Here is a 19,186-nt window from a genome sequence, read left to right as displayed (position 1 = left end):
AGCCGGGCCACAATGAAGATAAAGGCACGCATTGAGTTTTCAGTGTTTATTAACATACCCGATAAGTTTCTTTATGTATCCTACAAATAAATAGTTGAATGTTCCATCCATTGTGTTCAGTATCTTCTGCACCGTTTATCAGTGGGGCAACAGGGAAACTTTCATATATTCAAGATTTATTGCATGAAGTGAAATATTTAAAACCTTTGTGTTTTAAGCATTATGCTTTAGCTGTTGAATAATAGCAGATCTACAAGCTCATAGCTTGTACGTCTGCAATATATATATATTTGTGAATCGTTAAAATGTGGCGCAATTCTTTCAGAGCGAACGTTTTTAACTCAAATCTTTGCTTCTGAGGGGTTCCTGGAACAACATATTTTCAGATGGGGGTCGGAGGCCAATTACATATCATTTTTGGGGTCCTTGAAATGAAATATTGAGCACCACAGGTACAGAAACATGAGGTAATTCAGAAAACTCAAGATTTCAAAGACATATTTTAGAATTTCTCAGGTCTAAATGGGTTAATCTTCATTTCAGCATGCTACCGGTATGGCGTATATTCCATGTTATTTCAGATGACACTGTACAGCAGTGCTGAACACGAGGTTACCAAACCTAATCCAGTGGTTCTCAAACTCACTTTAAGGACCCTCATAACTACAAAGGGAACCTTAATGGTCTTTCACTTTGAGAAGCACTACATCAATCTACCGTCCCATGATTAAATTCTCCCTAGAGTGCTTAATGAGCTAAATCAATAGAAACAAGAATTGATGACATCAATTAATTACCAGCTGCTGCCTTATATCCCATGGCTGACAGGTCAGGTGTGGTTGCCTAGAGACGAGGCAGCCGTTACCCAGCAGCTGGTAAAAAAAACTAAAACATCCATGTCTGCTTTTGCATCAACTAGACCAGGGGTGGGCAACCGGGGGCTACATGCGGCCCTCCACCTTCACTTAATGCGGCCTGCAGGTTAATATCAGAATACTGATATAGTATAATTGATTTCAGCTGTTACAATTCCAAACCCGCTTTAATTACTTCATGACTGGTATGAAATGACTAGTATTAAAATGTAACATTTGTATGTTAACATTTCATAAAGTTAACATAACTATGACTAAATGCATTTGAAATTCAATAAAAAGGTTACTTTTCAGGATTCCAATTCAAAAATAGCAAAAATAGCTAATCTACAAGCTCAAAACGTGTCGCATTGAGCTTGTAGATCAGCTATTTTTGCTACGACAGTAATATGCACTGTGGCCCCTCTGGAGTGAGTGTGGAAATATATTGGCCCTCGCCATCGTCAAAGTTGCCCACCCCTGAACTCGACTATAACCTCGCTGTTTGGCAGAAACCTTGTATATCCATTATTTCAACTTCAATAACATAACGGGAACAAACGGTTGTGAACTATTTTTGCCACATTTAGATGTGTCTGGGGGTTTTATAAATATTGAACCAATGAAAAGTATCAAGAGCTTGTGACCAACTACATGATTGGACCATTTCTTTGGACATACAAGGTTTCCACCCAACAGACGATAGCCTATCAGAGCGTCTGCCTTCAGAGACAGCCATTTTCAATCAGTCCCCACTCCATCCTCATCTATGCAGTAGGACTACATCATTATGAAACTTGAATTCAACGTCTACGGATAAGCATTGTCTGGGTAAGATGGACAGGATACATCATTTTATACTGCAGTGATTGTGCAGTCGGACAGCATTTATAGACATGCAGAGGTTGTTATGCCCTTGTTCTTTGGGTTACATTGACATTTATCCAGTCTTAACGCTAATGTATTCTCAAAACAGCAGACGTACAAGCTCACAATGTGACTGCTACTTTCAATAAAGGGCTTTAATCAGGAAATAAATAGCTGACAAAAGGTTTGGCGTGCAAGACGAGAATCCTTGTGGGGGAAAAAAACAGCTATAGCGTCTGTCCTAGTATGTTACTCATACCAAACAAACTGTCCTTTGGCCAAATATGTCTATGAACGAAAACAAATTAAAATATTTGTCAAGATCCCAAAGTTCCTAAGATTACATTAAGCGGGGGTTAGGGGAGCAAAACATACATATTTACAGCAGTGATTTTCAACCTTTTTCATATCAAGGTCTATTATTTATTAGGCATTTGAGCCACAAAACACCATTTGATGAGATTTAGTCAAAACATAGAATTTGTTGACTTTGGATACGATTTCATCCACAATTCCATTCTGTATTGATGTGGTACCATAGGCGAGATATGGCAAATTATTAAAATAATTATTTTTAATTATCTAATTGTGAAGACTTAAGTAATGCATTTTAACAATAATGTAACTCTTGAGAGCCTTACGCTCTCAAGTGATAAAGATCTCGAAGGTTCCATTTGGTTACCAACTCTCCATTTAGCTGGGGACCACCTGGAACCCCCTCAAGGACCACTGGTGGTCCCCGGACTACTAGTTGAAAACCACTGCTTTACAGAGATCAGTGTAAAATTGTAAATGTGGGCCGATTTACTGTAATCTGAATATACAAATGACATAAAATCTCACTGCCAATCCTTTCCGGTCAGAAAACAGAGGTCCATTAAAGATGTCAAAGTTTGATGCGTTTGAATTAAAGGGAGACTAGCCTCGGTACCCAGGCTTTTATTTCCGTTCGCATTGGCTCTGTGATCGGTGAACCGCTTGCTCCATGCGTGCCCCACCCCTCTAGACCGGATGCTCCATGCGTGCCCACCCCTCTAGACCGGATGCGTGCCCACCCCTCTAGACCGGAAAGCACGCTGGCTTTAGCCTGCTAAAGGGAGACTGACATTTGACATGACTTGAAGCGCATCGTTCTATTGTGAGGACATGTAAATCTGACGTCGCACCTTCCGACGCTTTGTGCGCGCCAAGAGCTCATGCAGTCATGCTGAAACGTCACGTTTTCTTTTAGGAAGGATGGAAGTGTTCTGTCGGCCTTCAAATACCACCGCCGTCGGGCAGAAACCCAAGTGTTATCGCCATATTTTAACTTGATGTTTTTGTCAGAGATGAATAGCCCATGTGGGTTGTTCAAGAGCATCGTGCAAAAGTAGTGAAAATCTACACGCCGCATCTAAGCTCACACGCTTAGATTGAGCTTGCAGCTACAGTAATTGTCCATATTTTGGAAAATAAATCAAAAAGCTTTATGGACGAAGTACATTGGATCCATTAGATGATTAGAACATTCAACATTTATTAATTTGTTTTTAAAATAATTTCCTTAGGAAAAGGTTTGGGTAATCCACCCGACAGCAACGATAATGTATACTTGAGTCCCAAAAGAAGCGTAAGATTCACCTTAAATAACATTTAAGTTCCCTTTCAACAGATGTTGACATGTTGCATCATGTAAATCCACATATGTGCAGACTCAGTCATAATTCTAATGCAAAGACACTTATTGCTGCTTCTTAACCACTTAAACCACGTTATGGTTGACCGAGTCCCTTAGGGCACTATACCAGTGATTTTCATATAAAAGGTCAATTATTTATTCAGCATTTGAGCCACGGACCACCACTTGATCTGATTTAGCCTCGCAGACGCAAAACAAATTCCATGCTGTATTGATGTGGTACTATAGGAGAGACAACAGGCAAACGTTGATCAAAATAACAATTATATTACATTCTCTAACTGTGTAGACTTCTTGTAAATTAAGTAATGCTGATGTTTAACAAAAGTGTGACTCTCAATACTTATCTATAAGGGGTCCGTATGGTTACCAACTCTCCATCATTTTGCTGGGGACCACCTGGTGCCCCCTCTCAAGGACCACACTGACTGAGAACCACTGCTTTATACGTATTCCAAGTCTTTTCTGTTATTGTGCGTGGGGAAGCTCACAATGGGAGCGTGCCGATCTGCTATTTTCCCCACATTACAGACGCCGGGGCTTAAGTGGTCAAGTCTGTACTGCATAGAAACAATACAGACGCCGGGGCTTAAGTGGTCAAGTCTGTACTGCATAGAAACATAAAGTCAAGTTGAACAGCAACAGCACTATTAAGTTAGCAGCGGTGCATTTTGAACACTGGATTCCATTGACACAAAACCACTGAATGGTTAAATGAGCACTCCAGCCATTCTTCCTCACCAATGCGTGATGTAAGATGCCACCATTTCTGTCTTAATTACGCCATCTTGTTTGGTGGGCTCACTGGGCTGCCTACCAGTGACATGACGTCATGAGATTCCAAAGCCAATAGGAACTCTCAAGCCATTTTCTTTGTGGAAAGTTTAGCATGTTATGAAATAGAAGCCAATTTTCTGGCATCGATTTCTAAAAATGTTAAAAAGAAGTTTGACATCTTGTTTGAAATGACCTAACTTGCCCTGAACCGTCCACAGCCCTCCTCTGAGACACAGAGTATAATAATACTATATATAATAATATATATTATAATAATTATTATTATAATATAATAACAGAGTATAATGAGCATCTTAAACTGAGCACTGGTGAGGAGAAATAATCATTGTAAGTTGGAAATGGGTGTGGTCCATTAAAACGTATAATTATACTGCTCCTTTTTTGAGTCAGCATAATATAACAAAAAGTTACATCAAGCACGATATATATCTGATGACAAAAATAAAACACCTTGGTTTAAGGAATAAAATAGAATTGACTTGTTAGAATATTGTGAAATCTACAGACTTTTATGAAAAGAAAATGACAACAAAATCCTCTCTTTTGGAAAAAGAAAAGACTTCCAACAGTTTCCCAAGTCAAGTCTGTTGAGAAACAATACTGTCATTGAACGTGTCTGTGACCATCTCCTCCCCCCCCCCCGTCGGTAAATTATTTATGCTTCATCGTTACAGCGTTGTCTCGCGGCAAACAGCCGATCTACAAGCTCACCGCATATGTGCCGCTTTGTGGGCTTGTAGATCGGTTGTTTGTTGCGCCATGCGACAAAGTATAAACCGGGCATAATGGTGCCGGTTCCTCCTGGACAATAGGGGGCTCTAGAGGGAGATGGAGATGGCTGTGTTAGTATTCTCTTCCCAGAGGGTTGGTGGGAGTCACTGGTCAGTAGGAGCCGTAGCGATCCTGTCAACGACATGAAACATTTCATCTGATTACATTTCAGTCCATGTGTTGTCCTTGGCAATGAATAGGTTAACAGTTTGACGGCCAGCTAATTGTTTAATCCAGGGTTCCACCGCGCGTAATACGACATTCCCGCCTTTTGTTTTATGTGTTTAATTCGCCGTATTTTAATAATTAAAAAGAAACTCCGTCTTTGCTGCGCAGCTGGAGACGAGACCTTCATGTTATGATCAGTGTTGGGGAAGTTACTTTTAAAAAGTAAGGAATTATAGTTATCGTTACTTATCTAAAAAAGTTATTTGTGACTTTACTTTACATTAAATTATGAAAGTAACTACTTTACTTTACTTTAAATAATAATAATATAAAAAACTATTTAAAAGAAGGTTTTTTGTTCTGTCGCACAGTAATAGAAAAGACAACTCCCTCTTAACATTATGAAATGTAGTGGAACAATAAAACATGTTCAGGAATTTTGACAGGCATCTTTATAGAGATATTCTAATTCATCAAATGCATTTTTGAGACCATTTTATAATGTTCAGGTATTTGGAAAATGTATTTCTGCACATTGGCCCTGCTTTCACTGGTATTTATCTGACCAAGGAACAGACTCCACCGGCGTTGAGAGGGGAAGCATTTCCTCAACAACATAGGCTACCTAGCAATCATTTTGTCAAGTTGACTCTTGGTGACATGCTACTGTGGCGATTTAAAATCGATATTTCCAACCCACAAACCATCCGATCTCGCTGTCATGATCCGCACGGCATTTGCCATTTTAGCGTGTGGTACTGTATTATAATTTTCGTTCAACCCGCGATTTCTGTCTGTGTAGTGTCTAGTGTGTATGCGTTACAAGGGTTTATGTGTCTGTGACTGAATGTGTTACCGTTTACCACAGCCAGTAAGCCCGCCCACCCTGTAGACTGTCTCTGATTGGCTTACCCTGAAATCTGGCCCTACGTTAGCCAATCAATGACCTCTTCTGCTTTTATCATGTTAGGGTGTGAAGCCAATCAAGCCATGTGGGCTCAGAGGCTAGTATGACTGCACAAACGAAACTGTCAACACAGAGGGCGCGTTCGGAATTAGCGCACTGAGCACACTGTGCAATGCAAACTAATAGGCGAGTGCGCTCCGGTGCGGTATTTCCGAAGTGAAAATGTGCAGAGCAGAGAGCGCTCTCTCCGAGGCGGATCTAGAGGCGGATCTTGTGCCTCACCATCATGGCCGCTGGTGCCGATTATCATAACAAACGGACGGAACATTTTTCGCCGGATTTTCACGGATCAAAAGCCCAAATACTTCAGCATATGAATCTCGGCAGCGTAGAATATTTGATAAAAATGCGGATTACGCGTTTTATGGAGTCAAACTGTTAATACCTTGAAAAATGTGTTTCCATTGTGATACCGATAAATAGGAACTAAAGTGTTATGTCAGAATGTAATGGGTGGACTTTTGAGATTTCCATGTGGGAAACGATTCAGAAAAGACCGACAGAGATTCATCAAATACTATTTAGAGACGTTACCTGGATGGTATTCATGACTCCGTTGGCCAGCACGGCCATCTTTCCGGCCACCGTCTTCACTCCCTGTTTGAACTGAGCGATATCTGGACCGGCTGGAAGCACACTGTCGAACCCTGCTGCACCCAGAGAAGATATTAGCCCATTCTGACCTGAGATCAGATTCATACGAGGTTTCCACTGGACACACACTGGTCTGATTAACCCATTCTGACCTGAGATCAGATTAAAAAAATGTCAGTCGTTCTTCGATTTTCTTCAAAAATAGCAGACCTACAAGCTCATAGCACGCCACTCGGTGGCGCGCTATGAGCTTGTAGATCTGCTATTTTTTAATAGCTAAAGCATAACATGATGCCAACACCAAAATGGGTTCCCGTTCAGAATGGGTTAAATGTATTTATCTCATCATCATTTATTTAACTCACGACCATGATCACATGGTTTGGAGCACAGATTCATAAAAGTATACAATCGGAAGTATACAATACATTACAGATTACACGATATACATATCGGAAGGCTTTCCTTATTTGTACAGTGGAAGAACATTTTTCAGAAAAGCACCCAATTTATAGATACTTTTTGTTTTTCAGATTTTAGTAATCTGATTTTAGTAATTAATTTAAAAATAGAAGGGTGGGTAAAAAAATTAATTGTCAGGTATTTTTGCCTGAAATTCATAATTCCAGTATTCTTACATTCCAACAAAACATGATACTCATCTCCAATTCTGGCTTCATTACATAGGTTACAAATCCTCTGACTTCTTTCCAATCCTTTATATCTACCGATGACCTTTGGGATTCTTGTGTGGTTTAGCCTAAGGTTGCAAATAGCCTGTCTATACTTAGGGTTTTCACATAGAAGGTATTTTTCTAGTTTGAACTCTTGTTTGTATTCAACATAGATGTCACATGATGTCATACTATTGAGTTCACTTTGTCACTTTTGCAGAAACTGGTCTTTCAACCTTTGTTCGACAGTTCGCTTCAACCAGTCAATGTTATTAAATTCTCTGTGCCGCGTTGTGCGCTTGTAGATCGGCTATTTTCACTACTACTTAATTTATGGAATTTGTTTTTAATTTGTGAAAATGTTTGCTTTTTTGGAAATGTTTTGATATAATAATTAAAAACTAAATGTAGGAAACAAAATAAATAAATAAGGGGACCCATAAAAATGGGTCCCATGGGAAGCGGTGTTCTAATGTGACCTTACCTGAGGCGCGGTCAGTGTTGTACAGGATAATGTGACCTACCTGAGGTGTGGTTAGTGTTCTACAGGATAATGTGACCTACCTGAGGCGTGGTCAGTGTTGTACAGGATAATGTGACCTACCTGAGGTGTGGTTAGTGTTCTACAGGATAATGTGACCTACCTGAGGTGTGGTCAGTGTTCTACAGGATAATGTGACCTACCTGAGGTGTGGTCAGTGTTGTACAGGATAATGTGACCTACCTGAGGTGTGGTCAGTGTTCTACAGGATAATGTGACCTACCTGAGGTGTGGTCAGTGTTCTACAGGATAATGTGACCTACCTGAGGTGTGGTCAGTGTTGTACAGGATAATGTGACCTACCTGAGGTGTGGTCAGTGTTGTACAGGATAATGTGACCTACCTGAGGCGTGGTCAGTGTTGTACAGGATAATGTGACCTACCTGAGGCGCGGTCAGTGTTGTACAGGATAATGTGACCTACCTGAGGCGTGGTCAGTGTTGTACAGGATAATGTGACCTACCTGAGGTGTGGTCAGTGTTCTACAGGATAATGTGACCTACCTGAGGCGCGGTCAGTGTTGTACAGGATAATGTGACCTACCTGAGGCGTGGTCAGTGTTGTACAGGATAATGTGACCTACCTGAGGCGTGGTCAGTGTTGTACAGGATAATGTGACCTACCTGAGGTGTGGTCAGTGTTGTACAGGATAATGTGACCTACCTGAGGTGTGGTCAGTGTTCTACAGGATAATGTGACCTACCTGAGGCGTGGTCAGTGCCGTCTCCAAACAGGTCAGCAGAGCTGATGGAAGTGCTGCTGGACATCCCCTCCAGGCGCGTCTTAGCGTCATACTGTACAGAGAAAGCAACAGTGTCATCAAACATTTCCTTTTTATGAAGGCATTGTCTTTTTTAGCAATACATTTTTGGATAATCGTCAATTGTTTCCATACATTTTCAAGCGTTTGATTGTCAGATCTATAGAAAAGTCTCTTAGCAGGTGAATATATCAGGTCATTGTGTTGTGTTGGATCATGTCCAGCGGTTAAGGAAAACATTCCAATCGGACTCTAGCTTGTTTCATGTTCTAAAACAGCATTCCTTGTCTTGTGGCAACAAGGATCTGTGCTTATCTGTGCGATCTGTGTTTATACCTCTGAGCTTTACCCCAAGCTACACCCACCAGCTATATTGACGCCCCTGATGACACAACGCCGTGTGTACGTATAGCCTGCAGGGAACGTAAATATGCAACAGAGCACATCCCAGGAAATATGAAAGTAGTTTGTTAGTTGTTTTTCAAAGCGGTTGCTCACCTCAGCGACGCTCTCTCGACCGAAGAACATGTCGGAGGAGATGGCCTTGGCATTGGCGAACTTCTGCCTGGCCTCGCTCGACTCGGCCACAGGGGGCGACGTCACCTCAGCTTTCCTTCTGCTGGGAAGCCTGGATCAAAACCATAAAACACCTGTCAGTAATACTGCAGCTGAATGTAATCTATTAGTAATACTGCAGCTGAATGTAATCTTTAGGACTGACTAACTGTCCACACAGTTAAAAACACCCCTTAGTAATACTGCAGCTGAATGTGATCTTTAGGACTGACTAACTGTCCACACCGTAAATCTGCTATTTGGAACTAACTGTTACTAAAAGGTTTGGACCTTTTCGCTACTTTTGAAGAAATATTAAAAGTAATTAACAAGAGCCTGTGATTAAGTATACCGGTAACTAGTAACTACATTGGTTCCATTAAAAAAAAAGAAAAAAGGAAGGTTACTGCCAGTCACTGACAATTATTCAACGACAAACCTAAAGCAATTGCGATATTATAGTATATTCCACAACAGGTCGTTTCGAGGAAGCAATCTGGTTGGTTGAAACAGCCTTCTAGCCGTGGGTTTAAACAGCACCATTCACCACCTAATCAAAACAAAGAATTCAGCCGCTCTGTTCTCCCAGAGCGCTAGCAAACTCGGTGGCTAGGCTAGCTAGTTTCTTGGGACATTTGTGGTCGTAGTGACTACATCTGTCATTAAAAAAAGCGATTTTCTTAGTTTTAAGGGTAACTGTTGTAGAATTGCAATATTACACTTGAGGGTGTGGTTTAACGTGATTATTGCCACTTCAGTGATGCTTGTGGAACTCGACTTTGTCTCGTTCCTGACCGCATCACTGTCGTGGCAATAATCACGTTAACCCACACCCTCTCGTGTAATAGTATAGTATAGTGAGTGTGTGTGTGTGTGTGTGTGTGTGTGTGTGTGTGTGTGTGTGTGTGTGTGTGCACGTACGTGTACCTCTCTCCGATTGGCTGTATACTGGAGATGGTGACCTCCTCTTTGGGCGGGTCCTTCTCCAGGGCCCAGGAGGTGCTGAAGGAGGCGGAGCTGCCCTCCGAGTCCCATCCCGACCCAAAGCCGTCCCCCACGGTGAACGGGTTGTCCTTGTACCTGCACACCAGAACTTACTTTAAGTCAAAGACCCCTGAAATGGATTCTGCATCAGGCTGCAGACAGACAGACCCCCAGCCTTGAAAATACATTTCCTTTGAACATAGCAGATCTATAAGTGTCATTTTAGCTTCATATGGTCTCTGTCGTTTGGGAACCTCATACTGTATGTCCTCATGTGAAAAGCTTTTTAGGATTCAAACTTAGCAGATCTACAAGCTCAAAACAAGTCGTATCGTGCCGCGTTTCGAGCCTGTTGATCTGCTACCTTTGATGTTTTTGTGACGCTGGCGTTAAATATGGAGATGGAAGGTACAGCAACAATATATAGCAACATAAAACTGTTAAGGCCTTTTAGAATAGGACTTTTGGGCGGGAACCTCTTTTGGTGTTTTAAACATTATGTTATAATTTAGCTTTTGAAAAATAGCAGATCTACAAGCTCATAGCGCGCCACCGAGTGGCGCGCTACGAGCTTGTAGGTCTGCTATTTTTGAAAAATCGTTAAAATGTGCCTCAAATCTTTGAATATATATTCTTTCAAAGTGAATGTTTTTAACTCAGGTCTAAATGGGTTTGATGTTAAGCAGTGCTTCAGTACTTGGGAGGTCCGGAGGTGAATCCAGGCTCGTCAAACATGTCCAGTTTGGAGCGAGGAGACGACTTGGCACTGACGGGCGTCTCCTGTTCAATCATCTGCATCTCTGACATCACAGAGTGGGACACAGCACTGGAACACAAACACACACATTTATATTACTGTAGACGTGTGAGGGAGCACCGTTTCACACACACGGTGTGAGTCGTGAGTAAATATCCCTTTATTTGTTGTGCAACGCACAGGTCCTCACTCTACTCCTGGTGAGAGCAGGAGTGGACCTGGTGAGACGTAGGAGGGGCCCGGACAGGAGACAACCCACAGAGCCTAGTCCCTCCATGTGCCAGAAGTGTACCTCCCAGCCCTGGCAGAGTAGTTCTGGAGTAGTTCCAACGGATTGTGTGCCCCTGGTTTTTCCCTAGCGGGACTGATTGAGGGTAGCTACTGGGACGTAAGTCGGGACTTGATCACTCCCGGCTGGGTCACCTGAGTGAGGGGTGTGATGTTGAGAGACCCGAAACCCCGTTGACCTCAGGATACATCACTGAGGATACGTCCCAGGTGCATCCATGCCATGTATTTTTTTAGTTATGTTTCCTACATTTAGTTTTTAGTCATCTTCTCTCCATCCATGGCAGTGAACCGATTTGAAAATAAACTAGAAAAAGTGCCCTTCTGGGCACAGGTCTCCACCAGGATAGGAATGTAGGACATTGCAGCTTGCCTTCATCTGGTGGTTGGATAAAAGGGCAACAAAAGTAAACTAGGGAGTTGGCATACAAAGTTATCCACAGATCCGTGCAGGTAGAGGTAAAAACACTTTTCGGCCAGTTATAGCACCACCTTGAGGCTGAGTTGAAATTGTTCATGTGGCATTTCTTCATCGGCCTAGTGGGAATGTGCGTGCACAATTTCACGGAAATCACGCGATGTGTTCATGATTTGCAGCATTTTGTTTGAAACTGAGCACTCCTGTGAACTTTGGAAGCCAATCTTAACCAATCAGGATGGAGTCTGAGAAATCTGAAAGACCCGTTTCGTTGAATGGCTCTAGAGAGACTGTGTACCAATTTGCGCGATGTTTGGACAAAATCTGTAGGTGTACTTGTTTTGCTTGTTTTGCACAAAGCGGCCTCCTGGTGGCGCTATAACAGGCCGTTCTGGAAAGTTTGGGGCAGAGGTTCATCGTTGGCATCCAGGGAGTGTGTGTGCAAAATTTGGCATGGACCGGGTTAACGGTGGCCGTGATTAGCTGCTCACGGACACACACACGGACGGACACACACACGGACGGACGGACGGAGTGCAAAACATACTCTCCCCCTATGCCTTCGGCCTGGTGGAGACAATAAATGCTTTTAAGTAGTAGTGAAAATAGCAGATCTATAACCTACAACATGCCACAATGTGACGTGTTGTGAGCTTACAGTAGATCTGCTATTTTCACTAGTTTGGGTCCCGGGGAGACAAACCATTTATCCTTTGGTCGTTTCAAATAAGATTTTATTTTTTATACAAGAACAATGGCTTCTATTACAGCATGCCAACTGTCCAAGAAGTGAAAGGCTTGGAATGTCCATTGATGATGTCACTCATAGGCAGGTTTCTGAACTGAGACACAGACACATTTATAAAACACAGAGATAACCGTAACCTTCGGGATCGTCACTTTATCTTGAGCCTACGTTCCACTCAAATCTCACTTCAGCTCCTCAGCTCGTCTACGCAAATGTTTTCTTCCAGCTGCACTGGACCCTCCCCCGGGGACGGGACGGAACCGAACCGTACTGCTACACTGGGGACGGGACCGAACCGTACTGCTACACTGGGGACGGGACGGAACCGAACCGTACTGCTACACTGGGGACGGGACGGGACGGAACCGTACTGCTACACTGGGGACGGGACGGAACCAAACCGTACTGCTACACTGGGGACGGGACGGAACCAAACCGTACTGCTACACTGGGGACGGGACGGGACGGGACGGAACCGAACCGTACTGCTACACTGGGGACGGGACGGAACCGAACCATACTGCTACACTGGGGACGGGACGGGACGGAACCGAACCATACTGCTACACTGGGGACGGGACGGGACGGAACCGAACCATACTGCTACACTGGGGACGGGACGGGACGGAACCGAACCATACTGCTACACTGGGGACGGGACGGAACCGTACAGCTACACTGGGGACGGGACGGGACGGGACGGAACCGAACCATACTGCTACACTGGGGACGGGACGGGACGGAACCGAACCATACTGCTACACTGGGGACGGGACGGGACGGAACCGAACCATACTGCTACACTGGGGACGGGACGGGACGGAACCGTACTGCTACACTGGGGACGGGACGGGACGGGACGGAACCGAACCATACTGCTACACTGGGGACGGGACGGGACGGAACCGAACCGTACTGCTACACTGGGGACGGGACGGGACGGAACCGAACCGTACTGCTACACTGGGGAAGGGACGGGACGGAACCGAACCGTACTGCTACACTGGGGACGGGACGGAACCGAACCATACTGCTACACTGGGGACGGGACGGGACGGAACCGTACTGCTACACTGGGGACGGGACGGGACGGAACCGAACCATACTGCTACACTGGGGACGGGACGGAACCGAACCATACTGCTACACTGGGGACGGGACGGAACCGAACCGTACTGCTACACTGGGGACGGGACGGGACGGAACCGAACCGTACTGCTACACTGGGGACGGGACGGGACGGAACCGAACCGTACTGCTACACTGGGGACGGGACGGGACGGAACCGTACAGCTACACTGGGGACGGGACGGAACCGTACTGCTACACTGGGGACGGGACGGGACGGGACGGAACCAAACCGTACTGCTACACTGGGGACAGGACGGGACGGGACGGAACCGTACTGCTACACTGGGGACGGGACGGGACGGGACGGAACCGTACTGCTACACTGGGGACGGGACGGGACGGGACGGAACCGTACTGCTACACTGGGGACGGGACGGGACCGTACCACGGGCTGCACAGACACTTTGTCCGTCCCGCAGGGAGGTTTTTTTCCCCCCCTGAAGGCGAGGCGAAAGAAAGGCTGCGTAACCCCTGTGGACACGCGGAAAAGTAGAGCACTTGCGTACATTTCTTTAATTCACACTCGGGAGCTCACGCACAACCTGCGCACCGCACAGTGCGTGGTGTAGCTGGATTCCATTGATTATAGTGGCAGCGGTACGCTGGTATCAGCGGTACGCTGGTACCGCTGCGGACTCCCGCGAACGGAGCGGAGCAACTCCGCCCCCAGCATAGGTATCTGAACACATGTATCAACTCCAAACATTTACCAAACGAATGAATAATGTGTATGAAATGGAAACGGGACTATGTGTCATGAAATCGATGGGATATTTCCAAGCTATTAAATGCGAGGAATTAAAAACCATAAAGCATTTATAATGTTACTGGTTAGATGCTCAATGATTCACCCGTTCAAACAAGTGCCTTATTAACAGTCACATTCAGATCTGTTATATTCTCCGGGTTACCTCCTGTTCCCGAAGCCCATGCCGAGTCTCTCTGCCTGCTCCCTCTTCTTTCCCTCCATGTTCTGGATCTTCTTGTCCTCCATCTTTCTGTCGATCTCCAGCTCCTTGTAGGCCAGACGCATGGAGGCCACGCTGGGGATGGAACCGTATGAACATTACATTACATCAAAATATGATGAAAACCCCACCAGCACCGCCATTGAGCTTGTAGAGCATTTTGGCGTATGGATTTGTGTAGAGTGAAATAAATACCAAATAGGCTCTTTACAGGTCTGTTCTATCAAGCATAGATTGTGGTACTGAATTGGCAGCTCAACAAATTCATCCTGGTGTATGACGGATCACAATAAACAACAATAACGATTATCGTCCCATCCCTAGGCCATACTGAAACACAGTTCACTGAAAACTAACCAAATGACAAAGACTAGAACTGACTAAACCGTTTAGCTACGAGGCTAAAACCAGAACTGGTTAAAGCTCTATGTAAAACCGTTTAGCTACGAGGCTAAAACCATAACTGGTTAACCCATTCTGACCTGAGATCAGATTCATATGAGGTTTCCACTGGACACACACTGGTCTGATTGAAGCTCTATGTAAATCGTGACAGTAATCTTTGCTGTTCCACAACAGCGGTCCTCCCCGTCTCTCCAACTCTTTTGATTTTTCAGGTGGGTTGTCAATTTAATCCAATGGGGAGAGAGAACCCATTTATTAACTTTGATTCCAGTGTCCCAGTATAGTCTAGTAGCCAGCCCATAGAGCCCCGTTGTGAACCCGCACATGTTGAGTACACCAACGTTTTATGTTATAAATGTTTAGTATGTAGAAAATGATGTTATAAATGTTTAGTATGTAGAAACTGATGTTATAAATGTTTAGTATGTAGAAACTGATGTTATAAATGTTTAGTATGGGTCCCCAGCATGTAGAAACTGATGTTATAAATGTTTAGTAGGGGTCCCCAGCATGGAGAAACTGATGTTATAAATGTTTAGTATGGGTCCGCAGCATGTAGAAACTGATGTTATAAATGTTTAGTATGGGTCCCCAGCATGTAGAAACTGATGTTATAAATGTTTAGTAGGGGTCCCCAGCATGGAGAAACTGATGTTATAAATGTTTAGTATGGGTCCGCAGCATGTAGAAACTGATGTTATAATTGTTTAGTATGGGTCCCCAGCATGTAGAAACTGATGTTATAAATGTTTAGTATGGGTCCCCAGCATGTAGAAACTGATGTTATAAATGTTTAGTAGGGGTCCCCAGCATGGAGAAACTGATGTTATAAATGTTTAGTATGGGTCCCCAGCATGTAGAAACTGATGTTATAAATGTTTAGTATGGGTCCCCAGCATGTAGAAACTGATGTTATAAATGTTTAGTATGGGTCCCCAGCATGTAGAAACTGATGTTATAAATGTTTAGTATGGGTCCCCAGCATGTAGAAACTGATGTTATAAATGTTTAGTATGGGTCCCCAGCATGTAGAAACTGATGTTATAAATGTTTAGTATGGGTCCCCAGCATGTAGAAACTGATGTTATTAAATGTTTAGTATGGGTCCCCAGCATGTAGAAACTGATGTTATAAATGTTTAGTATGGGTCCCCAGCATGGAGAAACTGCCGGATGCTAACTTGAGCAATTTTCATAATTGGCATAATATGTTACATAATATAGTACATTACCAACCTATAGAAGGCAAAATATTCAAAATGTCATCATGCTTTATGTAGCATGTGATGTGTCAAACTAGGGGGTTTTCATGATGCTGAAAATGATGAAAACACGCTAAAAACGGCCAATGCCGTCATCACAAATTGGCCGTTTTAACCCATTCTGACCTGAGATCAGATTCATACGAGGTTTCCACTGGACACACACTGGTCTGATTAACCCATTCTGACCTGAGATCAGATTCATACGAGGTTTCCACTGGACACACACTGGTCTGATTAACCAATTCTGACCTAAGATCAGATTCATACGAGGTTTCCACTGGACACACACTGGTCTGATTAAGCCCAATGAGTGTTTTTTTGCAAACATAAAACGTTGGTGTACTCAACATGTCCGGGTTCATTTTTTTGGCTACTAGGCTAGTAACACATTTGTTTGCACAACAGTTTTGTTTCATAATTTTCAGTTTCACTCGTGTATCCCATTTGTTTATCCTCTCTCCTGTCTGGATGAAACTGGTATCCTGAACTGAACATGTGTCCCAGCCAGGGCAGCATTTTAAACCCATTCTGACCTGAGATCAGATTCTAAAAATGTCTTCTACTTCCTGACAGTTTTCTGAAAAAGCTATGTTTCTATGTGAGTCGTTGATTTTTTCAAAAATAGCAGATCTACAAGCTTGTAGCTATGAGCTTGTAGATCTGGTGTTTTTCAATAGCTAAAGCACACCATAATGCTAACACCAAAAGGGGTTCCCGCCCAAAATGGGTTAAATACATGTTAAAGTACGGACGTCACTCACATGGACTCCTCAGCCTGTTTCTTGGCCTCTACAGCCTGCTCTTCTCGCATCTTCTCGGTCAGCTGCGCTTGTTTCTCCACCTCGTTGAAGCTCTTACTGCTCACCTTCGTACCCAGGCCTTTCTTAGCACCCAGCTGAGGAACACACACATAACGATGATCAGAACACCTTCGTACCCAGGCCTTTCTTAGCACCCAGCTGAGGAACACACACATAACGATGATCAGAACACCTTCGTACCCGGGCCTTTCTTAGCACCCAGCTGAGGAACACACACATAACGATGATCAGAACACCTTCATACCCAGGCCTTTCTTAGCACCCAGCTGAGGAACACACACATAACGATGATCAGAACACCTTCGTACCCAGGCCTTTCTTAGCACCCAGCTGAGGAACACACAGGATTACATAGAGATGATCAGAACAACAATTACAACACTGGTTCTCAAACTCTTTTAACCCCTGGGCTACAATTAACGGAAAAAACGGATTATTGCTAAAAATACAAACCTCCCGTTAACGGAATTAACGGAATGACAATCAATATCAGTTATCGGGGGTTCAACAGAGCAAAAATTTATATTTTTTCGCTAATATCACTAATGTTGGATGTAATTTACCAAAAAACGGCCGAAATCCGCGTGATCGTGCGCTATCGTGCACGCGCGCCGTCTCTATGTGCGTCGCTGTAAAGAATTTGATATTTTGCGATGTTTTGGGGTTGATTTGAGGTTAATTTGACTTAGTTATGAAAAATATAGCATTAGCTTAGCAATCCGGACCAGCCAAGCTATTGACTAGGGTCAAAATACTACAGGATGTTGTTGATCGTTGAACCGGAAGTGACTTAGGAAGATTCGTCTATTTTGGCCAAAATCAGCATAATGGTGCGTTCCCGCCATCTGGTGGCAATTCGAGAGAATACACTAGCAATGGAAAAAAAAAAAAAAAAAACATCTGTTCAAACCACCAGATCTTTCTTGTATGTTAAAACGATGAATTAAAAATATGCCAATTTGTTACCCAAACAAAAAAATTGGGATTGGTAGTCCAAGGGTTAAGACATTAAAACCTGGAACGCATCTGTGTCACCTCAGCTTTTAACCACAATTTTAACCTAGATATACAAGCTTGTAGATCTGCTATTTTTGAAAAATCATGAAAACGTGCAAATCTTTGAATATATATTATTTCACAACATATATCATATCTTTTCTACTGGGCATATTTCCATATGGGAGCCAGCAGCCAATTACATATAATGTTTGGAGTCCTTGACATGAATGAAATAGTTTGAGAACCACTGATATAGAAACATAGGGTTTTTTTAATTATAAAACTGTCTATAAAACTGATTTAGACATTACATTTGTAGAATCTGGTCTCAGGTCTCAATGGGTTCCCAGTGCATCTAACCAATGTCAAAATAGATTTTAAATTGGTTTTTTTAATGACAACAATATGGGTGCCAGGCAGGCTGAAAGTGTGTTAAAAATACTGGACCAATGAAAAGTATTTACAAGAGCTTGTGACTAAATTGGATCCAATTGGGTCCAATACAGTCCAAGCATGGTGTTACGGTATAAATATCATCCCATAACAGTCCAAGCATGGTGTTACGGTATAAATATCATCCAATAAGGACCAAGCATGGTGTTACGGTGTAAATATCATCCAATAGGGTCCAAGCATGGTGTTACAGTGTAAATATCATCCAATACGGTCCAAGCATGGTGTTACGGTGTAAATATCATCCAATAAGGACCAAGCATGGTGTTATGGTGTAAATATCATCCAATAAGGACCAAGCATGGTGTTACGGTGTAAATATCATCCAATAAGGACCAAGCATGGTGTTACAGTGTAAATATCATCCAATAACAGTCCAAGCATGGTGTTACAGTGTAAAAATCATCCAATAGGGTCCAAGCATGGTGTTGCAGTGTAAATATCATCCAATAGGGTCCAAGCATGGTGTTATGCTGTAAATATCACTTACCCCTTTTTTAGCAGCCATGGGCTTCTTCTTACCAATAAGAGAGGGTTTCACATCTGGAACAGAAAATACAAACACAGCTTAAAAGGCAGCCATTTAGATCAACGTCGTAGTTGGTTTGCCTGTGTTTTTCATATAGGTACACCAGCAAACAATGTAGATACATCCACACACACACACACACACACACACACACACACACAGACATGCCTGTTAATTATGGTGCGACCAATGAC

The 19,186-nt window shown here is 43.2% G+C and overlaps 1 protein-coding gene across 1 annotated transcript in view; it reads right to left on the bottom strand.

The window, feature by feature from the left end:
- Positions 1-1,310: 1,310 nt before the first annotated feature.
- LOC310876592 (ADP-ribosylation factor GTPase-activating protein 2-like) overlaps positions 1,311-19,186 on the bottom strand; it is a 33,793-nt gene continuing 15,917 nt past the window's right edge. Inside the window, exons 9-18 of the mRNA XM_083790158.1 lie at positions 18,954-19,006; positions 16,952-17,085; positions 14,465-14,596; positions 10,909-11,037; positions 10,149-10,307; positions 9,171-9,300; positions 8,616-8,706; positions 6,638-6,753; positions 2,752-5,100; positions 1,311-2,721 (exon numbers count right to left, since the gene is read on the bottom strand). Of these exons, the coding sequence (XP_083646284.1) occupies positions 5,080-5,100; positions 6,638-6,753; positions 8,616-8,706; positions 9,171-9,300; positions 10,149-10,307; positions 10,909-11,037; positions 14,465-14,596; positions 16,952-17,085; positions 18,954-19,006 (965 nt within the window). The 3' untranslated portion in view covers positions 1,311-2,721; positions 2,752-5,079. The remainder of the gene's footprint in view (positions 2,722-2,751; positions 5,101-6,637; positions 6,754-8,615; positions 8,707-9,170; positions 9,301-10,148; positions 10,308-10,908; positions 11,038-14,464; positions 14,597-16,951; positions 17,086-18,953; positions 19,007-19,186) is intronic.

This window comes from Protomyctophum parallelum (assembly GCF_964188405.1).
Source record: "Protomyctophum parallelum genome assembly, chromosome: 2".
In the NCBI taxonomy this organism is placed as follows: domain Eukaryota; kingdom Metazoa; phylum Chordata; class Actinopteri; order Myctophiformes; family Myctophidae; genus Protomyctophum; species Protomyctophum parallelum.
The sequence above is the reverse complement of the archived record's forward strand: the minus strand, read 5'-3'. Positions and strand labels throughout refer to the sequence as shown.